Source organism: Mustela nigripes, chromosome 6, assembly GCF_022355385.1.
Source record: "Mustela nigripes isolate SB6536 chromosome 6, MUSNIG.SB6536, whole genome shotgun sequence".
NCBI lineage: Eukaryota > Metazoa > Chordata > Mammalia > Carnivora > Mustelidae > Mustela > Mustela nigripes.
In genome coordinates this window covers 52,992,782-53,017,908 of record NC_081562.1, presented here as the reverse complement: position 1 = coordinate 53,017,908, position 25,127 = coordinate 52,992,782, and the positions used below count along the sequence as shown (strand labels likewise).

Genomic DNA, 25,127 nt, shown 5'->3' with positions numbered 1-25,127 from the left:
CTTTTTTTTTTTTTTTTAACTTTTATTTCCAGTATGGTTAACATATAGTGTTATATTAGTTCCAGGTGCACAAAATAGTGGTTCAATAATTCTATACATTAGTCAGGGCTCATCACAATAAGTATACTCTTAATCCTTGGGGTGGGTGAATTAGGTGAGGGGGAAAACCAGCTTATTTTTATTGTCTTCATTTATTTTCCATACATCCTCTATACTAACATAATTTTCTCCCTCTCTTTTTTTAAAATCCTCAGTCAAAAATCCCATTTTTATAATCTAGTTTCTGGTAGCTCATGCTTGTGTAGAGCAAAACTACCATTCATTTGTATAAAATTATTTGCATTTGTATAATGGGATTGAAATACGATATAAATGCCAATTTTCATGATCTATCAAATCCATATATCATATCCTAAAAGAAGGTGGTATTTTCATTAATTTTGCCCAATTCCTTCACTTCTAACTTACTTCTTCTTCACCTGTCATCATGAACGTGTGTCACTTATCCCAAAATTACTCCTCCATCACAAATTGCCAGGATTTGCAGATTTACTAAATATATGCTGAGACACCAAAAATACTGAACACTTAGATGGAGATAAAACACTGAGAAGAGTAACATCTTCATGCATATATTATTGCAATATAGAGAAATACATTTGGAAGTAGACTGTTGAAAAATATAAGGGAAGGGTTAAAAAAGAGTCTAGTAAACAGAAAAAGCTAGATGTGGAAGATGCATAAGACTTATTATCATTTATGTAAAAATTGTCATTAAAATTTCCTTTATTTCATGTCCCCTATTCATTATATTTTTGGGGCAGCAAAGAGATTATTTAGGAGATCATTTTAGTTCACCTGTGAGATTGGTCTAAAAGTAGTTTTCCTGTTAGATTTTGTTTCTCAGTTGTTCTGACTACTGTAGGTCTTCAAAAATCTTTCCCTGGCAATTAAGATAGAACACTGCATGGCATTTTTTATGGCAAGTTTTATGGCTTTAAGTGGGGGACACAGTTCTAAGAAAGAAGAATTGACAGCTTTCTTAAAAAGAAACAAATGAGGCAAAACACAGCAGCAAGGAAAAACAAGAATAGTAAATTGTTTATATATATATAAACATACATATAAATATATATGTATATATACATATATATGTATATATTAAGTAATAGTAAAACAAAAGAAATCTCTTTTTTCAGTCTTCTAATTTTTACAAATAAGGAAACTGAAGATCAGCTTTAATTGCATGACCTATGATTCACAAGAAGTTAAAAAAAAATGGATTCCTTGCTAACACTCGTTTAAATCCAATGGCCTTTCCCCTATGGCATATTTTATTCTTTTTGCTTGTTCAAACTTGGGATGAGTTAAGAGTCCTGGTTATTTGATGTTATGTTCCTGTATGGGCATATGTAAACTTTACAAACAGTTATCAAGGAATTGTCTCTGTTGGTTTTGTAAATTATTATTTTTCCTTAAAATTTCTTACTTTTTAATTAAGTAAATGAGTCATTTATTTTTTGTTTGGTTAGTTTTCAAAAACTTCTTTATTTGATTATAGCTGGCCCGTAATGTTATATTAGTTTCAGGTGTACAAATAGTGATTCAACATCTCTATAGGTTGTGCCATGCTCAGCACAAGTATAGCTACAATTTGTCATCACATAAGGCTATTACAATACATTGACTCTATTCCCCATGCTGTACCTTTTATCACCATGGCATTCTTTCATTAACTGGAAGCCTGGATCTCCCTCTCCCCTTCACCCATTTTGCTCATCTCCCCCACCCCTTTCCCTCCAGCAATCATCAGTTTGTTCTCTGTATTTATAGGTCTGATTCTGGTTTTTGTTTGTTCATTTACTTATTTGTTTTGCTTTTTAGGTAACGAATCATTTACTTAATGTAAGGAATCTTGAAACAGATAAAACAGAAAATGCCAAATTATCTTCAGGCAAGAAAAAGAGCAAGTTATATTGGTTTAAGCATAAATATGATGATAGTATTCAGTTCATTCAGTTCAAGATGTGGTTCATTAGATTCTAATCATTTCCCATTATAGAAGGGGCCAGGCGTCATTTAACTTATATTTGGGAATGTTTTCCAGGGAAAGTGAATATCACTATAGTTGCTGAGTCCAGACAAAGTAGTGCCTGCCCAAAAGAAGGTCCTGAGCATCAGAATCTAAACTGGAAAGATACTGTAGTCAAAAGTCTGTTGGTAGAGGTATGTACATGTGAAACTCTCAAGCTCTTCAGAGAAAGTTAAATATGAAAAGATGTTCTTCTTGAACAGGCTAAATTAATGGACTCGAGTTACTTTCACGTAATATATATCATTTTATATGAATTAATACAGCAATAAAGCTCATCCTTTCTTTAATTTATACCTGAATTAATTAATTTAATTCATTTTATTTAATTAACTTCCCTTAATTAATACCTGAATTAATTAATTTAATTAAAATTAATTTACTGACCCTAGGAGAGTAAAACTTAATACTTGAAACAGGCTTGATGGCACTTAGCTTGCTCCTGACTCTTGTTTCCTGTAGGCCTGTTGCTCTTTCTTTCCTTTTTTTAACCGACTCTCAAATCAGAGACAGATCTTCTTGTCCTACACTACCATGTGGTTCCCATCATCTTCAACAAGAACTAACACTCGCCAGTGCATACTTCTCAAGTTGCCTCTTGGCCTGTCCCTACTCTGCAAAACTTTTAAATAAACTTTTGTTTATTTACTGGAGATCCTAGACAGGATCAGAGGAGTTGAGAGTGTACACAATGACATCAAAGTTATCTCTGATCTGACCTATGGGAACACAGAATCTAAAGGGGATCATGGAAATAAATGCACGGTGACTTTCAAAATTCAACAGAGGAGAACAAGGAATGGATCGCCTCCCAGAGACAAACGTGTGCCAGCCATGCCTACATGGAAGGTGGCCCAGACTCATTTTGTGCTTGTTTTTGTTTACTCTTTGACAGCCTGAAGGTATTGAAAGGGAAATGACTCAAAGTTTCCTCATCTGCACAAAAGGTAAGAGGAACTTTTAGGTGGTCAAATTAGTCCCAAAGAAAAATTATGAGTGTATTTCCTCTCCTTCCACGTTGCCATACTGAGTCATTTCAGTGATTCCCTTTTCAGTAACTAGTGGAGGATTATTTCGTTTCATGCCCTATCTTCATTATATAATTTTGGCTAACAAAAAAGTTTATTTATTTATGAGGTATTTTTTTAAATTCACTTATGACACTGGTCTGCCTCAGCCCATTTCTCCATCTTATACATTTTGGGCTCCTCTCGTCATGACTGCAGCAAAGTATTGGACAGAGGAAGATCAGTATTAGGCTCTTTGTACTCTTGGGATAAAGTACCTGAGAGCTACATCACTTCCTCCCGTCTCCTGCTTTGTGGCCAACTTGATGATAATCTGATTTCAGCGGGAGTCTCCAAGCTTTTCCTTTTGTGTGTGCCATTTAATCTGTCAGTAGTTTTTTATATGTTTTTCATACATAAGTAGTTGAGGCACTAAACTAGTGGAAAATAAGGGCCACATTTTCCAATACACACATATATACCATTTTCTGAATATACCATAATTCCAAAATAGGTCAGAGATGGCAATTTCATCTTTTCAAACAAGCAACTTGCAAAATAAAAGTAAATAACGGAATCTATTTCCTAATATGTTTGTCCCACACATCTGCCGCTATTGTTTAGAAAGGAAAGTTATCACACTATCGTTTTTATCAATATTTTCTTTCTAGGGACCAAAGCCTCCAAACAGGTAGTTTTGGACTTGCCAGACAGTGTGGTAGAAGGGTCCGCCAGAGCCTTTTTCACTGTTGTGGGTAAGTTGGTTAAGTATTGTCTTTCACGATGATTTGAAAAATTTAAATGAGGTAATTTAAAAAATAATAATAATCCTTACAGTAACAGGAAGGAGAGATTTTTCTGTAAGTATTAGTTGGAGGAAAGTACTATTGAAGGTCATCCTCTCTATGCTTGTTTCCATGTGGGATCTGAAGGGATTACATACCATTTTCAAATCCATGTCCTTAGGAAACGCTTGTTTCGCTGGATGATAACTGGCACTTAGAAAATAAAGCCTTCTATTATATAACTCATGCATCTGAATATTAAATTTCCCTTTTTTAAAAGACTCTATTTATTCATTTGACAGAGAGAGAGAGCGTGCACACAAGCAGGGGGAGTGGGAGAAGAAGGATCCCAGCTAAACAGAGAGCCCCACTTGGGGCTTGATCCCAGGACTCTGGGATCATGACCTGAGCTGAAGGCAGAGGCTTAACTTACTGAGCCACCCAGAGGCCCCTTAAATTCCCTTTTGAAGAATTAGAATAAACCCTGCTTGTTAAAGATGGTGGGAATTTTGTCATAATAGGAAAACTCATGCATAATAATAATAATAACAAACAAGCAAACAAACACACTCTTATCTAATTCCCCCCTCTCTCTGGTAATGAGATTTCCAGAAATATTTTCATACCATAGACTCTTTTTGCTTCACCCTTCATGCCTATCTCCTCTTTAGAATTACCTCACGAAAACTTTCCTTATCTCCACCTTTTAAATGCAATTTTAAATATTTCCTGCTTTCGTTATGCCTCTTTTATCCATAGTTACTAATGCTGAGATGCCAACTATAAGCAGTAGTAACCTTGAGCTTTTTTTATTTTTAGGGGATATTTTAGGACTTGCGATGCAAAATCTGGAGAATCTTCTCCAAATGCCATATGGATGTGGAGAGCAGAATATTGCCCTGCTAGCATCAGATACCTATGTCCTTGACTATCTGAAATCTACTAAACAGTTAACGGAAGAAGTTAAATCTAAGGCTTTCTTTTTCTTGTCTAATGGTGAGACCATTTAAGTAATTTCTGCCTATAAAAAATAAAATCAATTTTTCCTAATACTAAGCTATCACAAAGTTATCATTATAAGCTATTCTCATGGGGAAAAAGTGGATCTGAGCTCTGAACTGGGGTGTTCTGAGTCCTCACTTTTTTTTTTTTTTTTGCTACTTCAGTATATGTGTGGTCATTTAGCTTCATAATTCAGAACAATAACATTTCAAATTATGAGCCCAGTTTTTTTAATCTGAATATTTTGCCAAGCTACCTAGTTTGTTGCTACTGTTACTAATAGTAGTTATAAATAGTTCATTTATCAACTTCTATATTTGTTGGCTCAGTGGCGTTCCATTGCAATGAAGTAATTGGATTTGTATGTAGAAAAGAGGTATATAAATCTTGTGAAATATCAAGGAATGGCTCATGGGTACAATTTCTTCAGGTTCTCTTTTCTGAAAGATAACACAGTAGTCAATTAACCTTAAGGAAAAGGTATTAAACAATTAGTTAAGTGTCAGTTACTGAGCTGGGCATAGTCACATGTAACATCTTGTCATTAAAACTAAGTAGAACTTAGTTTTTCTCACTATGAATAGGGACCCTGAGTTTCAGAAATTAAAACTGAAATGATCAATCTAGTAATTCGTCTGTCTAAAACCCAAACACAGGGCTTGCAGTATGCCATTCTTTTTCTTCTAATTTGCTTAGCTTAAAAAGATAATCTCCTACCATTTTGTACTTTAGGTTATCAAAAGCAACTGTCTTTCAAAAACTATGATGGTTCATACAGTGTGTTTCGGCAGAGGAATCAGAAAGGAAGCATGTGGTAAGAGATGAAAATTTTATTTTAAATAATAGAGGGATGATGTGAGAAGGGCTTGGGACAGGCGGAGAGAGTTGAGTATGGTGAGATTTGGAAGCAAAGTGGGTTTCTAAGTGAATGGACAGAGATGAACCAAAGAAGCTATTATTCTTAATTCCAATGCAGCCATATGCCTGGAGTGCCCTGACAATTTGCCCAGAAGACTTATCATTTACTGACAACCTCCTGTACTTCCACAGCCTAACTTTGTGGAAAATGGTACAGCCTAGTCCACACTTCCCAGAGACCCATGTAAAGAGTCAATGGAGAGGAAAGAAGGCCCCAGGCTCAGTCAGTTAAGCATCTAATTCTAGATTTCGGCTCAGGTCATGATCTCAGGGTCTCATCCGGCCTCTTTCTTCCTCTGCCCTTCCACACCCTTCTCCTTCCCTCTCTAAAAATCAAACAAATGAACAAAAAACCTAGAAGGCCTCCCAGCATCAAATTGTACCCATTCCATCTCCATATATAGATAATCCAATGAACCACAAATCAAGAAGCTTGTTTGTAAACATGCTGAAAATTACCTACTTTTCTTTTTACATATTGTATTCATAACATTTTACGGACCCAAAGGAAAAATGCACTATCAATAAAGATTCCCTATAGTCAACATTGGCCAAACTAGATGCATCCATTATCCAAAGAGAATGAGGGTGCTGAACGCGTGGATTTGATGACATTTCTTTTTTTTTTTTAAGATTTTATTTATTTATTTGACAGAGAAAGATCACAAGTAGGCAGAGAGGCAGACAGAGAGAGGGAGAGAGAGAGGAGGAAGCAGGCTCCCTGCTGAGCAGAGAGCCCGATGCGGGACTCGATCCCAGGACCCTAAGATCATGACCTGAGCCGAAGGCAACGGCTTAACCCACTAAGCCACCCAGGCGCCCCTGACATTTCTTTTTTATCTAACTTCTGTCTAACTGGTGATTTGTATTACAGGCTCAGTGCCCTTACTTTTAAGACATTAGAGAGAATGAAGGAATATGTTTACATTGATGAACAAGTTCAAAAAGAAACCTTAATCTGGCTTTCAAGCAAACAGAAAATAAATGGCTGCTTTGAAAGTGATGGCAAGATTTTCAACAATGCCTGGGAGGTGAGAAATGTACAGAACGAGGTTTCCTCGCCCCTTTGCATTACCTACCTTTCCTATGTCTGATTTAACTAACCTGGAACAGGAATATTTTCCCTGGGACCATTACCCTTTCTGAGTCTGCTGGAGCCATAGACCCAGGGCATATTGGTCAATAGCATCATTCCATGGCACACACGCTAACACTAGCTAGACTTACCTCTTCATGAATATGTGGTTTGCTTCGCTGTGTTAATTCTCCCATACAACTAGTCTCCTTTGGGGGAGAAACTAAAAACAGGAGTGAAGGAAGAGAAAAGAAACCTAGGAAGGAAACATTCATAAATTTGGAACCAGACAGTATGTCAAGGATGGGCATCCTGATTAGGGAATTCATTCCTATTTATGGATGGCAAGAAAGTTCAATACTTAGTAATTTACAACACTTCAGTGAAACACTCTTTCAGTACCTTCTCAAGTCAAGTCATAAAGGCCTCGCTTGCTGTGGGTCAAAATTCAACTGAGATGAACTATGTCCTTGAAGGTACCCACAGCTTCCCTTTCCCTGTCCATATTAAGGTAAATCCGTAGGCATTTTCCGTTCTGATTTCCCGTCTTTGCAGATAGCTGTCCACCTCCATTCCACCTTCTGTGTTCTTTATTCTCCTAACTTTCGTATTTGCGTCTGAAGACAATCCCTCTGATATGATACTTTAGCATGCCCTCCTATCACCTGAAATATTCGGGCTTTCCCTCTGGATCCTTCTTAATCACCACTCCTCTACTGGGATTTTGGAACGTAAAGCTAATCCTCTTCAAAATATGGTCAAATGGCCACTTTGTGTGGTATTTAATTTAATGCAAATTGTTTTCAAATTGTTACACTATTTGTGGTGTAGAAAAACGTCTTTAAATTATTCCCAATCTGTTCTTCACTCCAGGAGCTCCCTGGTAGAGAAGAGTTCTTGTTCCCATGTAGAAAATGAGAATTTTTCACGTTCTTTTCTAAAGCCTCTCCACATCTTTCTTTTTACTGGATTCATTACTGATCACTGCTGCAGTTTGTCTGATTTTACCTAATCTCTTTTCCATAACTGTGTGTGTGTGTTGAGTTAGGAAGAAGCAAAGGAAAAATAAGAACCTACACTGCAGAGGAATAGTGATAGAACTTGTTATAATGTAAATGGATCCCCACATCTTATTTTAGTGTTTCCTTCTACCGTTATTTGCACCTTGAAAACTGAGCTCCTTGGATATTCATTTTCTAAAGAAGAAAGAGGTCACCTTTTGCTTAGAGAAAACGAGAGGTTTATACCAGATCAGTGGATCTCCAATGCCCTCTGAATGCTGTTTGCATTAGTATCATGAGAGCATCCATTCATGTCCCTGGGTCTTGTTCCTGACGGAATCCTAACCTCTTGAGCAGATGCTGGTTTATTTAAGGCTCATGTTCCCCACTGCATTTTTGTGCAATGTCAGCTTACAAATTGCGTAGCTTAAAAACGCTTTTACACTGTAAGAATCTACGAGCCTTTATTATTACCACTTAGAGTACTTTTCCAGGGAAGTTCAGGCAGCTTCACAGAAACTTTCTGCCCGAAGGCAACAGAAGTTCTTAGTTTGCTTTTCCAAATTAACAACAAATAGAGTAAAATAGAGCCATATGAATTGTTCAGAATTCATGTCCAAGAGTAGGTCACATCAGTAGATGATGACATATGTCATTAGCATACTTGATAGTACTTTTTTATTTCATTATAATGAATCCTGATGGATTCTTAGATAGCATTGTTATTTGCCATTTAATTTTAAAATTACATTTTAGGTGTTTGGCTTTTTTTTTTTTTTTTTAAGATATTTCTTCCAGTTTTTCCTTCATACTTCTTTTCACTTCAAAAAACTAGCTTTTTTTTTTTTTTTTTTTTTTTTGTGGTCTACTATCCTGTCTGGTTAATTTTCCCTTTGTGTTTAGGGCGGAGAAGAAGAGGACATTTTATTTACTGCATATGTTGTTGGAGCCTTCCTTGAAGCTGGACTCAATGTCACCGTATGACTTTCCATCATTCTTGAATTCCAGTCACTTAAATGAATGTTAAATCAATTATGGATTCAGGGTGATCTCAGATTCTCAGACTGAATGAAACATCAAGAGAGTACTTTTTTTTTTTTTAAAGATTTTATTTATTTATTTGTCAGAGAGAGAGCGAGCGGGAGCAAGCACAGGCAGACAGAGTGGAAGGCAGAGTCAGAGGGAGAAGCAGGCTCCCTGTGGAGCAAGGAGCCCCATGTGGGACTCGATCCCAGGACGCTGGGATCATGACCTGAGCTGAAGGCAGCTGCTTAACCAACTGAGCCACCCAGGCGTCCCAAGAGAGTACTTAATACATGACCACCCCTTAAGTGAATGCTGCTCAACATTTTTTTGATTTGTAGAAACTGGTGATGAGCACTCGAGTTTTTCTCTAGGGAGAATACACAACTAACACATACACAAGCTTTTCATACCATTTCCGGTATTGAGCTAGTGCCTGAGGTTGAGCCATGAATTCTAGGTTCAGCCATGAATTCTAGGTTAAGAACCCCTATTCTGTGTGTAGACATAATCAATATTCTGTTTGTCAGAATATTGGGTGTTTACACACCCAATTCAGTGTGTAAACATTTTCAAGTTAAGCATGATTCATATTGGCTACTCCCCAATCCCAAATTCAGATTATCAGACTCAAAAATCTATTCCTGAACTAAGAGATCAGGAATTTTCACTGTCTTTAGTATATCTCGAAAATCATCTTTAGAAATATTAGCCTCTATTTCAAGCATTAGAGTAAAATACCTTGGTTTAAAAATAAATTCATTCATATGCTTTGCCATATAGAAGAAATTCATATTACTAATTAAAATATAACTGATGAGATATAAAACTACTATTTTCATATTACTTACATTTTCTTTCTCAAATACTAATATCCATTAAAAATTAATTTCAACAGTATTTTTAAATTGTATAAATAATACATGTGTGTATATGAATAGGTTTCTATGTAAACTATAGCTCAAGGATAAATTAAATACATTTTAAAGAATGGTTAGTTTAAATATTCAGCAAGCTTATAAAGCATTCAGGTATTATTTTAAAATATATTATCCTTCTCTTGACTAGTTTCCCGCTCTACGAAATGGGCTCTTTTGCCTAGAGGAGGCCCTGGAAGACGGTGTCAGTAATGGCTACATCCATGCGATTCTAGCTTATGCTTTTGCATTAGCGGAAAGAGAGAAGCAAGTAGAATCCTTACTCCAGATCCTGGATCAGTCTGCTACCAAAACAAGTAAGTGTCATTATTAACTTTACTATTGATGGGAATGACCTTGAGAATAAAGTAATGAAACTTACTTAGCAATCATATGGGAACCCTGTCATCACTGGTATGCTTCCATTTATCTTACAGAATTTCTCAGTGGCCCCTTTGTCATTAAAGAACATTGTATATTTCCTACCTCCCTCTTTCTCCTTTCTGCTAATTTCTTTTCAGATTAGTGAAGTAAAGGAAACCAAGCATGGTGACCATGCCATAGACCAAAAGTACTGTTTATAGGACCTCATCACACATGACTTTTAACCTTAAGAAATTTTACTGGAAGCTATATCAGTGTGCTAGGGCCACCATAACAAAATACCACAGACTAGGTGGCTTAAACAACAGAAATTTATTTTCTCACAGTTCTGGAAGCTAGAAGTCCAACAGGAGTAGTTTCTTTTAAAGTCTCTCTCCTTGGCATATAGATGGGTATCTTCTCCCTTTGTCTTCACATGGGCTTCTGTGGGCCTGCCTACCTAGTGTCCCTTCTGTGAATCCAAATTTCCCCTTCTTATTGAAACTCCAGTCATACCGGATTCGGGTGTACCCTAACAGCTTCATTTTAAGGGAATCACCCCCTTTTGAGAGTGATTCCAAATATTGTGATTCCAAATACAGTCACACTCTGAAGTACTGGATATTAGGACTTGAATATGTGAATTTTGAGGGGACATATCTTAGCCCAGAGCAGAGGCCAGGAATGGAATTTGTACTCTTCTTATGTGTAATTCATGGTGTTTATTCAGTCTGTGTGAAAATTTTTCCTTTTCCTCAGGTAATTTAATATATTGGGAAAGAGCAAAGAAACCCAAGACAGAATCATCCCCATCCTTTATTCCTCATGCACCATCTGCTGAGACTGAGAAGACTTGTTATGTGCTGCTGGCTGTTCTTTCCCAGAAAACTCCCGACCTCACCTATGCGAGTAAGATTGTGCAGTGGCTTGCCCAACAGATGAATTCCCATGGGGGCTTCTCTTCCACTCAGGTGACTGATGTAGTCTCGATATTAATAACAATATGTGTATTGCAAAAGATGCTTCTCTTCAGTTATCTAGATAGCAAAGGTAATCATAGAAAATGCCTCCTGAGATGAAGAATATTTGATATTATGTATCCTATTATTTAGTCAACAACTATTAATTGGGCAGTTCTTGTGTAACAGACACTAGTAAGAATTCCTTATATACAAATGAATAAATTAAGGTATCTTTTCAAGGAATTTATGACTAACTTATACCTCCACTTACACAGTAGAAGTAGAAGATAGGACTAGAAGACATTATTGTCATAGAGTCTTGATGATAAGTTAGATAGCCAATGATACTATGATACTACATATCAATCAGCAAAGAAAAAAAGATTTCTCTCTATTTCTGTGTTGTATACATTGGGAAACACAAACAAAGGAAAGAGTAACAGAGGAAAGGGGTATAAAAAGAATAGTGGTTTATGTCTTAACAGAAAAAAAAAATCAAAATTCAAAGAAATGCAGTGTCATTCCCACAAAGGAAATGTTCACTTCCCTCCTTACTTTCTTTGGTGTAGTCTTAGTTTCTGAATAAAACCATGTGCTAGTGAATCTGCCAACATCATTTTCTGATTCTGACTCCTTTCCTTGAAGATCGATGGGCATAAGCATTACCCAAGGCAGCCAAAATACTTAGCAAATTGACATAATGGAAATATTATTATAAGATAATAATGTTATATAAACAATATTACATTATGTCAATTTTTAGAAGTGGTTGGCACTATTCTCAACAGTAGAGATTATACTTTGTGAAATCCTTTAGACTACTAAACTCAGATTTGTTGAGGGAGACGAAATGACAACATTTGCGTGAGCAAATGTATTGTCCTGTTGTTTAGGATTTGATTCTTTGTATTCTGTTGATTTAGGAATATTTTTATGGATTGACTTAAAGTTCATGGTCAAATGATGACTAATATTGCATTGCAATGAGCTTAGATCTTTGCTTCTATGGTTATTTGCAGGATACTGCTGTCTGTCTTCTTGCCATAACCCACTATATGAAGTTCACCTTCTCTAATGATCAGAACACTGTCACCTTTAGCAATGAAGAATCCAATGAGATTTTCCAGGTTAACAATGACAATCGCTTACTGGTCCAGCGTGCTGAACTAACAAAAGCTCATGGACAATATACAGTAGATGTAGAAGGACAAGGCTGTGCATTTATCCAGGTAATAGAAATCTACTTGAGGGGTGCCTAGGTGGCTCAGTCAGTTAAATGTCTGCCTTTGGCTTGGATCATGATCCTGGTGTCTTGGGATCGAGGCCCTCATCAAGCTCCTTGCTTGGCGAGGAGCCTGCTTCTCCCTCTCCCTTTGCCTGCTGTTCCCCCTGCTTGTGCTCTCTCTTGCACACGCTCTCTCTCTCTGTCAAATAAATAAAATCTAAAACAAACAAACAAAAAAAAAGGAAATCTACTTGAGACAGAGATATTTGCCAATTTAAGAGCTAGATTATCCTTTCAGTTATAGATGGAGTGTTATCTTACCATCGTGTATTTCTGTTATCTCTGTTCTTTCTTCAATTGCTATTTTCTATTTTCTAATCAATAGCTGAAAGTGAAAGTTATTTTATGAAGAGATACTTACTCTTAAGCATAGCCAAATAACTGAGGAGTTTCTAAAAGAATGTCACTGTTAGAAAGCATTCTGATATTTCCATTATGTCAAGATTATTTGTTTATTAAAATTCTTGCACCTTCTAAAAATTGAACAATTACATTTTGCCTTATTCCTTGATGGTGAAGATGTAAAATAAAGTGCAATAATAATGAAAATAAAGAAAAAATAAGTCCTTCAGTTCTTACTACAGGATAAATGAATGGATTGTCTTCTGACTTGCTATTCTTTCAGGGTATCCTGAGATATAATGTACTACTACCTAAAAAAGCATCTGGATTTTCCCTTTCCTTGGAAATGACCAAGAAAAACTCTTCAGATATATTCCAGAGTAATTTTGACCTGACAGTAACCATCAAGTAAGTGTCCCATTTTGATATCAACTCCTGGGCTAGAGCAATGATAGATGAAAAAAATAATTGTTTTAAACAGTAGCAAAATCAATATTAAGATGGTTACCACAATGATTTGATATATTGGTGGTGATATTCTAGAGCATCGTCTCTTTCTAGCTCTCTGTGTGCACACCACAGTTTAGTATTTATGCAAGTAAGATGTATACTGTAGGCGGGTATAAATTTGAAAGCTTCTGCCTCACTGATACTCCAGCAATGCCTCCATTGTTTTGTGTGTATGGAAGTACTGTTGGATTTGGACAATGGAGAGTGTATTTTTCCTTCTAAAGACAAGCACAAGTGGTCCAGCATGAGAAAACTTAGAGACGCTTATTCTATAACTGCATAGAGCAAAATTTTAGATTTTTATTTTTTGGAGTAGACAAAATAAACCTCTTGAACTAATATATAATTTATAGCTGCCAGAGAGTTTTTAGCCCTTGTTAATATGTGGGGAAACTGAGTAAACTTCCTTTGGGGGATTTTTCTTAGGATTTCCAAATGAAAATCTCTTAAACATCTTAAACCTCAGAGCTAAGATAAGAACTACATACACCATAGAGCTCTCAACTTGCTTTCTAAACAAAGATATCATTTAAGTATGGTGGAAATCTAAGACTAACATAAGTATATGTGATATAAATTTATCAGCTTTGTTTATAAGCTAGGACTTTGAGGCCTCAGGTAAGCTTAAAAGAGATTTGGGAGATTCCAGGTCCAGATAATTCGCTCTTTATTCCAACTTATGTGTCCCTTGTCTATCTAGCTGTGCCTATTTTCAAACGTTTGAGAGTGACTTCCTCAGGTGTTCCCTCTTCAGCTTTTTGCCTCTGCTCCAGACATAAAGCCACTTGGTATCTATGTATCCTCCATCCTTGCTGTAAGATAGTCATTATTCTAGACTGCTATCTAAACTTGTGTTTGTTTTTAAATTTCAGGTATACTGGAATTCGCAATAACTCCAATATGGTCGTCGTTGATATAAAAATGCTGTCAGGATTTACTCCAGTCATGGCATCCATTGAGGAGGTAAATAACAGAAGCCTACCCTTTCAGCACAGAAGCAATAATGTGCAGATAAAATAATTCATTAGCCAAATAAAGTCATACAGTTCTTCCTTTAAACAGATTTATTCAGAGTTCATGTTTATTTCTGCTGTTATGCTGAAGAGACAGTATTTTTAATTTGTAACAACTGGCAGTCATTTTCCCATAGTTCATAATTTAGTTCTTTATTTAGTCACTACTTGTGTTTATGAAAATATCATGGCACAGGAAACATCCATAATATAGATTCCTGACAATCAGTTAAGTAAAAAGCATAAAACATTCAACACTGGAAGGTATTCTTTACTATTTATTCTCCTATCCCTCCCTGCCAATTTCTATAAAGCTTGAAAACAATGGCCAAGTCATGAAGACTGAAGTCAAGAATGACCACATTCTTTTCTACTTGGAAACTGTAAGTTGAGCAGTAACTGTTTTTTCTTCCATGGCTTTCTCTTCTTTTCTGAAGGTAACTGGATGCTTATATTTTATTCACATGTAAATGAATATACCCAGTTGATCCTTGCATGACATAGGTTTGAACTGCCTGGGTTCCACACACACAGGATTTTTTATTTTTTATAAATGCAGTACAATCCGGTAAATATATTCTCTCTTCCTTATGATTTTCTTAATAACACTTTCTTTAGTTTGTTTTATTGTAAAAAATACCATAAAAACACATATATCCTACAAAATATGTGTTATGCTATCAGTAAGGCTTCTGGTCAACAGCTGTTGGTAGTTAAGTTTTGGGGGAATTCAAAATTTATATGCAGATTTTCAACTGCACAGAGGCTTGGTGCCCTTAACCCCTGCATTGTTCAAGGATCAACTGTAAATATCATAGGGTTTGTCAGAAAATACAGGACATTAAAAATGATCAGTGTTCTTCAATCCCACTGATAACTTATTTTCTCCCTGTTGACTCTAACATTATTTCATACATGGTTTGGCTACTTTACTAGATGACTCTCAAGTCAGAAATATCAGGTCTCTGTTTTTTGTTCTTCACAGCATTTAACACAGTAGGGCCACAGAGCAGATGTATAATTCTTTAATAGTCTGACCTGAACTCCAACAAAGGCTGGCATGAGTTTTAGAGTCATCTCTTCTATGTGTACACCGCTACAGGTCACACAAATGCCTACATTACCTCAACGCTTTCAACTAAATTTCTTGCACCTCAGTATAAGCAATGGAACTTAAAATTTCACTCATTTAATATCACCAAACTCATTATTTTGTCATTATGTAAGATCCTGATAACTTAGATCTGTTTAATTGGGTAAATCATGAACTTCTGTAGATCATTTGCCCCGTGATTTTCGTTTTGCAGACCTGCTGATGTATTTACACCTAATGTATTTATGATTTGTGTCTTTGTGTGATGCAGACCTGATGTACTTATACTTTGTATCTTTACAGGTTTTTGGTACAGCAAACCATTTTACTTTCTCTGTTGAGCAAACCAACCTTGTGTCTAATATTCAGCCAGCCCCAGTTATGGCCTATGATTATTATGAAAAAGGTAGGCAAGCAATGCCATGCCTGAAAGCTACAGGACATGATATCTGGATCTAAGACTCCCTAAATTTTCCAAAAGCCACTAAATTTTTCAAAATTATCCTCCATCATGAAAGACTAAATGGTGACTGGTTTTACTTTATATATTGATATTTTTTCCTCCCTGATATATATTCTGACTTGGTCATTTTCCAGTTACCAGGGCTTTTCAATTCCTAGAACCCTTTTGATATAGTGTGAAAGGGGGCCTCTTCAACTTGAAATGCAAACCATGCTCAGCCTCAAAGTCTCTTTGTTGTTATTTTTGCTGTTGTTAATGCTGAGACTTAGCATTTCATGCAACCTTGATGGACTTTGATTTGAGAAGGGGAGCAGTCAATATTCTGAAATATTATAAGAAAGTCTTGATAGATTAGGTTCGAAAACAATTACTAGGATGTTGTAAAGACCATAAAAATTTTCCCTGAAAGGTCAGTGCTGTTAGTTACTCACTGAATGTCATTCAAGGATTTGAATTCCTGCTCTGTCATTTACTAGTTGAATATACTGCATCAAGTTCCTTAAACTTTAATAGGGCATTTTTGGATTTAGAAAATGGAGAAGTGATTGACTATCTTGGAAAATTATTGGAAAGATTAGATCTGATGTATCTGTACTATCTGACATAATCTGGCTGTTGGAGATTTAAAAAGGGTAAACTTTCCCCCTATTTTCCAGATGAATATGGCCTTGTTTCTTACAACATCAACAGTGTTTCAGTTTTGCAGTGAGACAGATAAAGTCCTAGGAAAAGGTAAGGAAATTACAAATATCAAAAATATTGAAACCATTGAAAACACATCTGTTACTAAAGTGAAAACCTAAAAAAAAAAAAAAAAAAAAAAAAAAAGGATGAAGCAAGGAGAAGTCTGTGATAAGTCACAGGATTTGACCAGCTATGTGCACCAGGTACATATTCTAATAGTCATTAAGATTTTATTTATTTCTTTAAAATAGCTTTAGAGAATTTACAACTATATATGTGGCTTTTATCCATGTCTCATTTTTAAAAATCACTCATCTTTGTTTTATAAATTGATAGGTCATTAAATACATATGGACTTATATGCATACATATCCACATACATATGACATATGTATGTGTGTGTTTGTATATGTTTGTATATATGTGTGCTTGCATAGCTGTATTTATATATTTATTTATACATAAATACCCACAGTACTTATTGTTTAAACTGTTTTAAATCCCAGGTGGAAGGTTATTTACTTTGAACAAACTCATTCTTCTGTATCAAACCTGAAAGAAAACCCTGAACCACCTTCTGTACTGAATATACTGCAGTCTGCCTCTGACTTCTCATCAGACTTTATTTCTTTATTATCCCATAAAATGCTCTCATTTCTCATCCGAGTCTGTGATTTTTTTTTCAGTATACTATACAAAATTTTCATCCTAGAAAACTCAGGATTTTCTTTGATGACAACTCTCATAATTTCCTTTATTGTCATCAATTCTGAGTTTAAGCTTTTAGACATTATGGCATACATAATATGGAATCCTCCAATATCCAGAGAAAGAGAGAGAAAGCCAGGGTCAGCGGACGTGAGGTAAAAAGACTAAGTTGGAAAGGACTTCATATGAGCTCAAGGAAATAAAAGAAACACACACAACACAAAACACACAGACTCTTCTCCATGAAATACCATCAAAGAATGGGGGAGAAGAATTTAGAAAATCATAAATTAATTGATGGATTTATTGAGTTCCCTTACTTGATTGAGAGGGTAATTCAAGGTTATTTTATCTTTTTGAAAATATTTTATTGTACTGATCTTGTCACTTATTCCTGAAAAGCAATATTCAATGTCTATCCTTTGCTCATGAACACTACTGATAAAGCAATAAAGTAATATTGAGAGAACTGAGGCAGGAAGAAACTGGAGAAAATAAGGATAGAAGTGAAAATTAATTTCTCTACCGACTTTCATACAGGCTTCTATCCCTGCTGAGATACTGCTACAGATAAAAAACAGATACAGATCAATTCTCCAGTCATAGAGTTAAAAAAAAAAAAAATGGAAACTGAGTGCCCTAGAATCTATCAGTGCTCAATAAATTAAAAATAAAGTGTTTTAATAAATGATGGTTAGACTTACTTATTTCTGTAGGCTCCCTGCCCAGGGTATACTGCTAATAGTGCCTAAATTACAATCAGGCCCTTAATAAATGCTTATTAAGCGTACCCAACTTTTGTATCAACATGGACAGGACTGGAGGAGATTATGCTAAGTGAAGTAAATCAACAGAGAAAGTCAATTAGCATATGGTTTCATTTACTTGTGGAGCATAAGGAATAACACGGAGGACATGGGGAGACAGAGAGAAGTGAGTTGGGGGAAATCAGAGGGGGAGGCAAACTATGAAAGACTGTGGACTCTGAGAAACAAACTGAGGGTTTTGGAGGGGAAGGAGGTGGGGGGCTGGGTGAGCCTGGCGGTGGGTATTAAGGAGGGCACGTATTGCATGGATCACTGGGTGTGGTGCATAAACAATGAATTTTGGAACGCACATAAAAAAATAATAGAATTAAATTTTAAAAATAAATTGTTTATTAATTGATTCATCATAGATTAAACTGCTGGTGTCAACCCACATCTCGTGCTACAAAAGTTTATTTCACTGTGCTAAGAATTTATTTATATCTTCTCAGTTCTCTTATTTTATCAAAACACTGCACATCAGAGGGGTATGTATGATATCACTGCTCAGAATTTTGAAAAACACCCTAGGCTCTCTACATACTTGGGGATTTCATTTAAGGAAAAATAGGACTCTTCTAGTACATTTTGGGCTAAAGATTCAAGTAAAATAAAGGAAGTTACTTTGTGGTAAATGATGTCTTCTGTGGGAAACTATTTTGTTTGTTTGTTTGTTTGTTTTTTTGCCAAAATAAAAAATTTTCACTTCTCATTTTACTTGGCATGTATTAAGTAGTTAGTTCACTGATGTAATAAAATTGTTTCTCGAATTCTAACTTGCAAGAAGGGTATGGGGAGGTCTGCCACTGGCTATGATTCAAGGCACAGAAAAAGTCTAGAATTTAATGTTTACATTTGCAAAATTTCTTGGTGAGTATGGGAGGCGACAGGGAACTGAGATCTAAATATCATTTTATTATTATTATGTTCATTTAGGCAGCATAGAGTACATCATTAGCTTTTGATTTAGTGTTTAACGATTCATTACTTGGGTTTAACACCCAGCACTCATGACCACATGTGCCCTCCTTAATACTCATCACCTGGTTCCCATCCCCTCCCCGTCTCCTTTCTGCAACCCTCAATTTGTTTCCCAGAGTCCAGAGATCTAAATATCTTCTAAAGAATAAAAGACTATTAATGAACAGTAGAGCTCTGTTACTTGCCTTTTGCATTGAAACCTTGTTCCAGCTTATGTTGGACCAAAAAACAAAATCATATCCCTGGCCCACAGTTTTATATAAAATGGGGCTTATCGGATAGTCCAGTTTAGGAATGTTGAGTGGGAAATGCCAAGTTTTGATGTGATAGTGTATGTCTATGGGTACATGTGTGTATTTAAGAAGGGATCTTTGGTGAACTAGACCGCCATGGAATATTTCATGGAAGATGTATGGCTCTGATCTTGACGAGGCTCACATTATCAAAGCAGCACATGACACTTGCCCCTCTTGCCCCCCTAAACAAAAGTACATGGACAACAGGAATAATTCATTCCCTCTATCATGTTTTGATGTAGTAATCACACTTTTTTTTTGCATTCTGAAATAAGTTATGTATATATTTAACAAGTACATGAAATAGTTAACCCTAAAATCCCCTTTACTGTCTTCAAGAAATTTCACCCTCTTAGACTTCCTCCTCATTCTATCAATTTTTTTCTTATTTCTCTTTTCTTAGGTCTCAGCCTCTTTCCTGTCATTGTTCTATTTTTCTTCCAACACCACTTAAAAGTTTGATTCCTTCCTCCCCATAATGTACACATTGCCTTCGTACTGTCTAGATACTAACTGATCTTCTTGTCTTGGCTCCACTTTCTTTTCCCAAACATTAAATTGTGCTTTTCATCATGATTCTAGCAAGTCCTTTTCTCTTCTCACTATACACACTAAAAATCCTGTGAAACAAAAATTTACATCTGTATTTTTAGGATTCCCAAATATATGACTGTCCATCTACCTTTCAGCCCCATGGATCCCACTGTGTACCATACCTTAGCCAAATGTCCCACAGGCACCTCAATAATATCCATCATTTACCCCCAAACCAGGTTCTTTTACTGAGTTCCGCATCTCAGTATATGACAATATCATCACTAAACAATTGCCCGACTATCAACCTTAACCACTTCCCTGTCTCATCTCTCACATTCTACTGGATACTATTGATAATGGACCAGTGTTGACCTACCACATGAATGACCCATTGATCCACTTGATATTATCCACACTGCCATGCTGCCCTAGTTCAGACCACGAGTCTTGAGTGCCTATATGTGCCGAAAACCTCTTCTAGATGGTCAGGCTCTCTCAGTGATTGAGAATAGTAAGAAACGGCAACCCTTGCGGAGCTCACATTTTAATGGGAGAGATATACAATACGCGTGATATAATCCAACAACAGATGTAGGCGTAAAATCAGCAACATAGATAGGCAAAATATAAGAAATTGAAGGTGCTGCGTTACGGAAAATAAAAACTGTAGAGATGGACGGGAGGATCCGGAATGCCCAGGGAGATGAGAAGAGGAGAAGGACTGAAATATTGGGCAGATTTACATTCAACCTCATTGAGGCAGTGACATTTGAGAAAAAGTTTGAAGGAAGTTAGGTTCATAGATGTCTGAGGGAAGACTACTCCGGGCAGTGAAAGCAACTAGAAAAATAGAAACTTGTGTATTGCTCTGGCCTCAGGGTGCTTTTGAATGAATCACAATTGTTAAGCCAATCACAGTATCTCAGTTCCCTCTGGCAGTGAGTGGTGTCGATGGGGTCAGGTTTCCTAGACTATGGACTCTAAGGTGGAGATCTCCGTGTAGGGGGTTTGACTGAGGAGGGCTTTAAAGGAGAACACCGGTGGAGGATAAAAGAATCTGGATTGCACAGGGAGAGGAGCTGAGCTTCGAGGGATCCCAATAAAAATTTCAGCCCAAAGAGAGCTTTGCTGCTGGGATGGACTTCTAGAATTCTCCCATCTTAAGGCAAGGGAGCTAGGTCTTTATACCACCACAGCACCCATATGGGAAACCAAGCTGCCTTTCAGGAGAAAGGGGAACTTGGATGAAAAGTTTCTCTGATACTCGGGAAAATCTTCAGAGCCAAATCCACCTAAGAGCCAAAAGCCACCAGCGTTTCTAGAAACTGGTGTTAACAGAATTGCAGGATTCTTGTCTCACAAAGTGGATGAATAAATGTCAGGGACATAAAAGAGTGAAGTGAGGTGGAAGATTATTAAGTGAAGGGGAGAGTGGAAAGGAAAGAAAAAGCTCTTTAGAGCGAGAGGGGGCCTGAATGGGTTACCACTTAGAGATGTTAGTGAAAGTCTATTATTGACAGCTTGACCAGGAAGCTTGTGGCCCTGAGATTCTTAAGCCACCTTGGTTTTGAGTAAGGACTATTGATAACATCCTTAATGACTTACTTCTTTGAGGTCTGGTCAATTTTCTGTGATTACAATGTAGCCACCAAAGAAAAATACTCCCTAACATCCCAGGCCAGGTGGTCTGGTATATTCTCTTACCTCTTCCTCACTCTGGCGTCCACTTCTGCCTGCCAGGAACAGTTTCAGAGCCCAGCTAGGAGCCCCTACCTCTCCCTGCCTATACCTTAACCCTTTCCTTACTCATTGGGATTATGAGTGTTTCCGCCATAGAGAAGAATATGTAAAGGACACACTACAGATCACTACTTTGGTCTAGCAAGGAGATGTGAGAACCAAATCTGACGAAGGACCTATACAGGGATGTTTCTTGGGACAGCATCTGGATAATTTTGCTCCTTGGTAGAAAAGGAGAGGGAGAGGGAGAGAGATGAGGAAGATTCAGAAGAGGAACACTCTTTTTCTGCCGACTCCTTTGTTTAGGATTTGTTTAACATTGAGATATTACTGGGAATAAATAACATTTGGTAATGCAGAAGGTAAGCTGTCACTAAAATGGCAAACAATACTGATTCACCATGTGGTGGAGCAGAAAGAATGAAAGAGACACCTTGGAGGCATTGGTAAACTGCCCATCGCCTATACCACCTTCCTGAGAATTTGTGACAGAAGAGAGAAATGCTGATATTTCCAAGTCTCTTATTAGTTAGGCATTCTGTTACTTACAGCTGATAAAGATTTTCTCATCATTTTTTCCCCAGTTCTTCGCCTTTTCTTTTCCTATCATATCTTTATATAGAACTTGTGATATCTCCTTTTTTAAGTTCTTTCTAGATTACTAATCCCAGGGAAATCATTCTGGAGAGGGGCCAGTACAGGTGCTAAATGACTGACAGGAGTCACCCATTATTCACAGTACTGTTCTTCACAATTAGAACTTTGGGTGTTGTGTATGTATGTGTATGTATGTAGGTTTGTATGTATGTGTGTGTGTGTACACACACACGTGTGTGATACTAGGTCTCGACAGGGACTTATCCAAGGTTTTCTATGTGTCAGGTGCTGTACTAACCACCTTTTTTTTTAAAGTGAAAGAAGTTAATTAAGTGAAGAGACAGAAAAAGTTCTCAAGAGTGAGAGGGGTCCCAATAGGGTTGCCCAGGAGGGCCTTTAGGGTTAGTTTAAAAAAAAAAAAAAAAAAAAAAAGCTAACCAGGGACCTTAAATCCTTCTTAACATCTCTATTGATAACACCTTACTTACTTCCTTTTTAGGGTCTGGTTTCTGTTTGTTGGTCACAGGTGATTATCATAAAGACATCCACCCACACACCTAGGGCATCCCACATGCTTATCTCTGGTTTCCCCACACCTCCACGTTGTGGGGGTTTCTGTGTACTAATCACTTTAAAAATATTAATTTACTTAATCCTCACAACAAGCTTATGAAGTATTGTTATTATCATTCTCATTTATGGACAAAGAAACACAGGGAATATAAGTAACTTAGTCAAGGTCGTTCCTCTGGTAAGAACTGAGATCCAAGCTTTTTGAGGCTCTTGAGCTTTTGCACTGTAACTGCTTTGCAAAGAAGGAAGGAAAATTCTACACACAAATCACAACCTTAACATACTAATATTGAAAAAAAAAAAAAAGACAAGGTGAGTAAATGTGGTTTCCTGTGGACTACAACAAAAGTAGGACTTTATTTATGCAAAGGGATTGCCTTTACTGCAAACCTTTCCCAGCACGGAGCATTCATTCCCAGTCATGCACCGCCTGAAAGACTAAGTCTGACTCCGCTGGAAAAAGATCCTGGAAATTTTTATAACTTGCTGGGAAAACCTTGATGCCAAAACCAAAACAAGTCTACAGACATCTTATTATTTTCAGTAACAGTAACTCAGAAGAGAACACTGTGCGTTTGCTACCCCTGACAGAGCCCCACCACAGGTACATACTCCGTGGTCTTTACACAAAGAGAGGTCTGAGGGGAGAACACAGATAAGCATTGCTTACCCTCGACTGCTTGAAATATCTGTCTACTGAGGTTGTGGATAGAATTCTCAGCAAGGGCAGGTTCCACAGAGGGAAGGACAAGTTCTCATTTGTTACGTGACTCATAGTACTTCTCAGAAGACTTCTCTTAGCCCTTTATCCTCTACCCTAACACCAAATGTTCTGCAAAGTAATGATAGTCAAAGTTGGCAAAATGGTGAGGTTTCTTCCCAGAAGTTTCATATTTTATATTAAAAAGTATAACTACCACCTGCACTTTAAAGAAAGTGAGGCAAGGAAGGTGGGGAGGATAAAACAGAAGTTCTACTTCAAAATTAACTTTGGAACTGAAAATGTGTTTTCACTAAGATGGGAAACATAATTTTGTCTTTTTCTTTCTTGTTTTGACTTTTCATGAGTATTTATTACCTATTACTTTTTAATAGTATATATTGCTTATATACTTTTCAATAATTTTTCAATGCAGACAAGAGTAACTGGATATAAAATGTCTCTGTATATTAAATACATAAATATATTGAAATAAAAGCATACAGTATCTATGAATAACATTGCAATATATTCACAAATATACAGACTTGGACTTATGTCTTCTTGATATTTCATTTTCAAGGGTTTTTTTTTAAGATTTTATTTATTTATTTGACAGACAGAGATCACAAGTAGGCAGAGAGGCAGGCAGAGGGAGAGGGGGAAACAGGCTCTCCGTTAAGCAGAGAGCCCGACGAGGGGCTTGATTCCAGCACCCTGGAATCATGACCTGAGCCAAAGACATAGGTCTTAACCCACTGAGCCACCCAGATGCCCCTTGATATTGCATTTTGATACTTACTGGACTCATTCTCCTGATTTCATAAAGGAAGTCGCTGTTCTTTTGAAGATATTTTCCATAAAGGGAACCCCAAGATGCATTTTAGACTAGAGCAACGATCTTGAAATTAAGAGAGTTAGTTTAGATTTTGTTTGGACCCCTTTATTAGTAACTATGAGGAGGCCTTATCCCAACTTTAAACTTCTATACTTCATGATGAAACGTATCTCTGCCATACAAGGGGCAATGGAGGGGCACCTGGGTGGCTCGGCCAGTTGAGCATCTGCCTTCAGCTGGTCATGATCCCAGGGTCCTGGGATTGAGTTCCACCTCTGGCTCTCTGCTCAGCAGGGAATCTGCTTCTCTCTCTACCTTTCATGCTTGTGTGTGCGCACACGTTTTCTCTCTCTCTGAAATAAATAAATAAAACCTTTTTTAAAAAATGTACACTGGTCTGTATGTGAATAGGAAAAGGGGGATTTACCATATATTGGAAGTGTGACACCAGTTTTGTCTGATGAAAAAATCCAACCTGGGAATCGGAAGCAACCATTCAGCATTCCCTATAGAAATTACATTCTTATTCATTGAATTTATCCTAAAAATTTTGTGTGTGTCTGTGTTTGGGGGTACATACACACTTCTGTCGTTGTTACCATTTAAACAGCTAGATAACTGTTATCAAATTTAGAGGGTGTGTTTGAGAGATATACACACACGTGTACACGCACACACATACACATACATCGGCTACTCCAAAAAATTCACTTTGGAGGTTCCAGGGAGTCATCACAAAGTGATAAGCAATCATATTCTCAGTCAAATGCAACTGATTTATAATCAGAGGCAAGTATAAATAAGGTTAGGAGACTC

General features: G+C 36.8%; 1 protein-coding gene across 1 annotated transcript in view; it reads left to right on the top strand.

Moving 5' to 3' along the window:
• The window catches only part of LOC132019472 (ovostatin homolog 2-like), a 44,585-nt gene extending 27,389 nt beyond the window's left edge, over nt 1-17,196 (top strand). The window contains exons 21-36 of the mRNA XM_059402575.1: nt 2,108-2,226; nt 2,988-3,039; nt 3,771-3,854; nt 4,704-4,880; nt 5,619-5,700; nt 6,679-6,835; nt 8,784-8,858; nt 9,972-10,137; nt 10,943-11,154; nt 12,165-12,374; nt 13,056-13,180; nt 14,155-14,245; nt 14,610-14,678; nt 15,692-15,794; nt 16,508-16,583; nt 17,042-17,196. Coding sequence (XP_059258558.1) covers nt 2,108-2,226; nt 2,988-3,039; nt 3,771-3,854; nt 4,704-4,880; nt 5,619-5,700; nt 6,679-6,835; nt 8,784-8,858; nt 9,972-10,137; nt 10,943-11,154; nt 12,165-12,374; nt 13,056-13,180; nt 14,155-14,245; nt 14,610-14,678; nt 15,692-15,794; nt 16,508-16,560 — 1,775 coding nt within the window. The 3' untranslated portion in view covers nt 16,561-16,583; nt 17,042-17,196. The remainder of the gene's footprint in view (nt 1-2,107; nt 2,227-2,987; nt 3,040-3,770; nt 3,855-4,703; nt 4,881-5,618; nt 5,701-6,678; nt 6,836-8,783; nt 8,859-9,971; nt 10,138-10,942; nt 11,155-12,164; nt 12,375-13,055; nt 13,181-14,154; nt 14,246-14,609; nt 14,679-15,691; nt 15,795-16,507; nt 16,584-17,041) is intronic.
• The last annotated feature ends 7,931 nt before the right edge of the window (nt 17,197-25,127 follow it).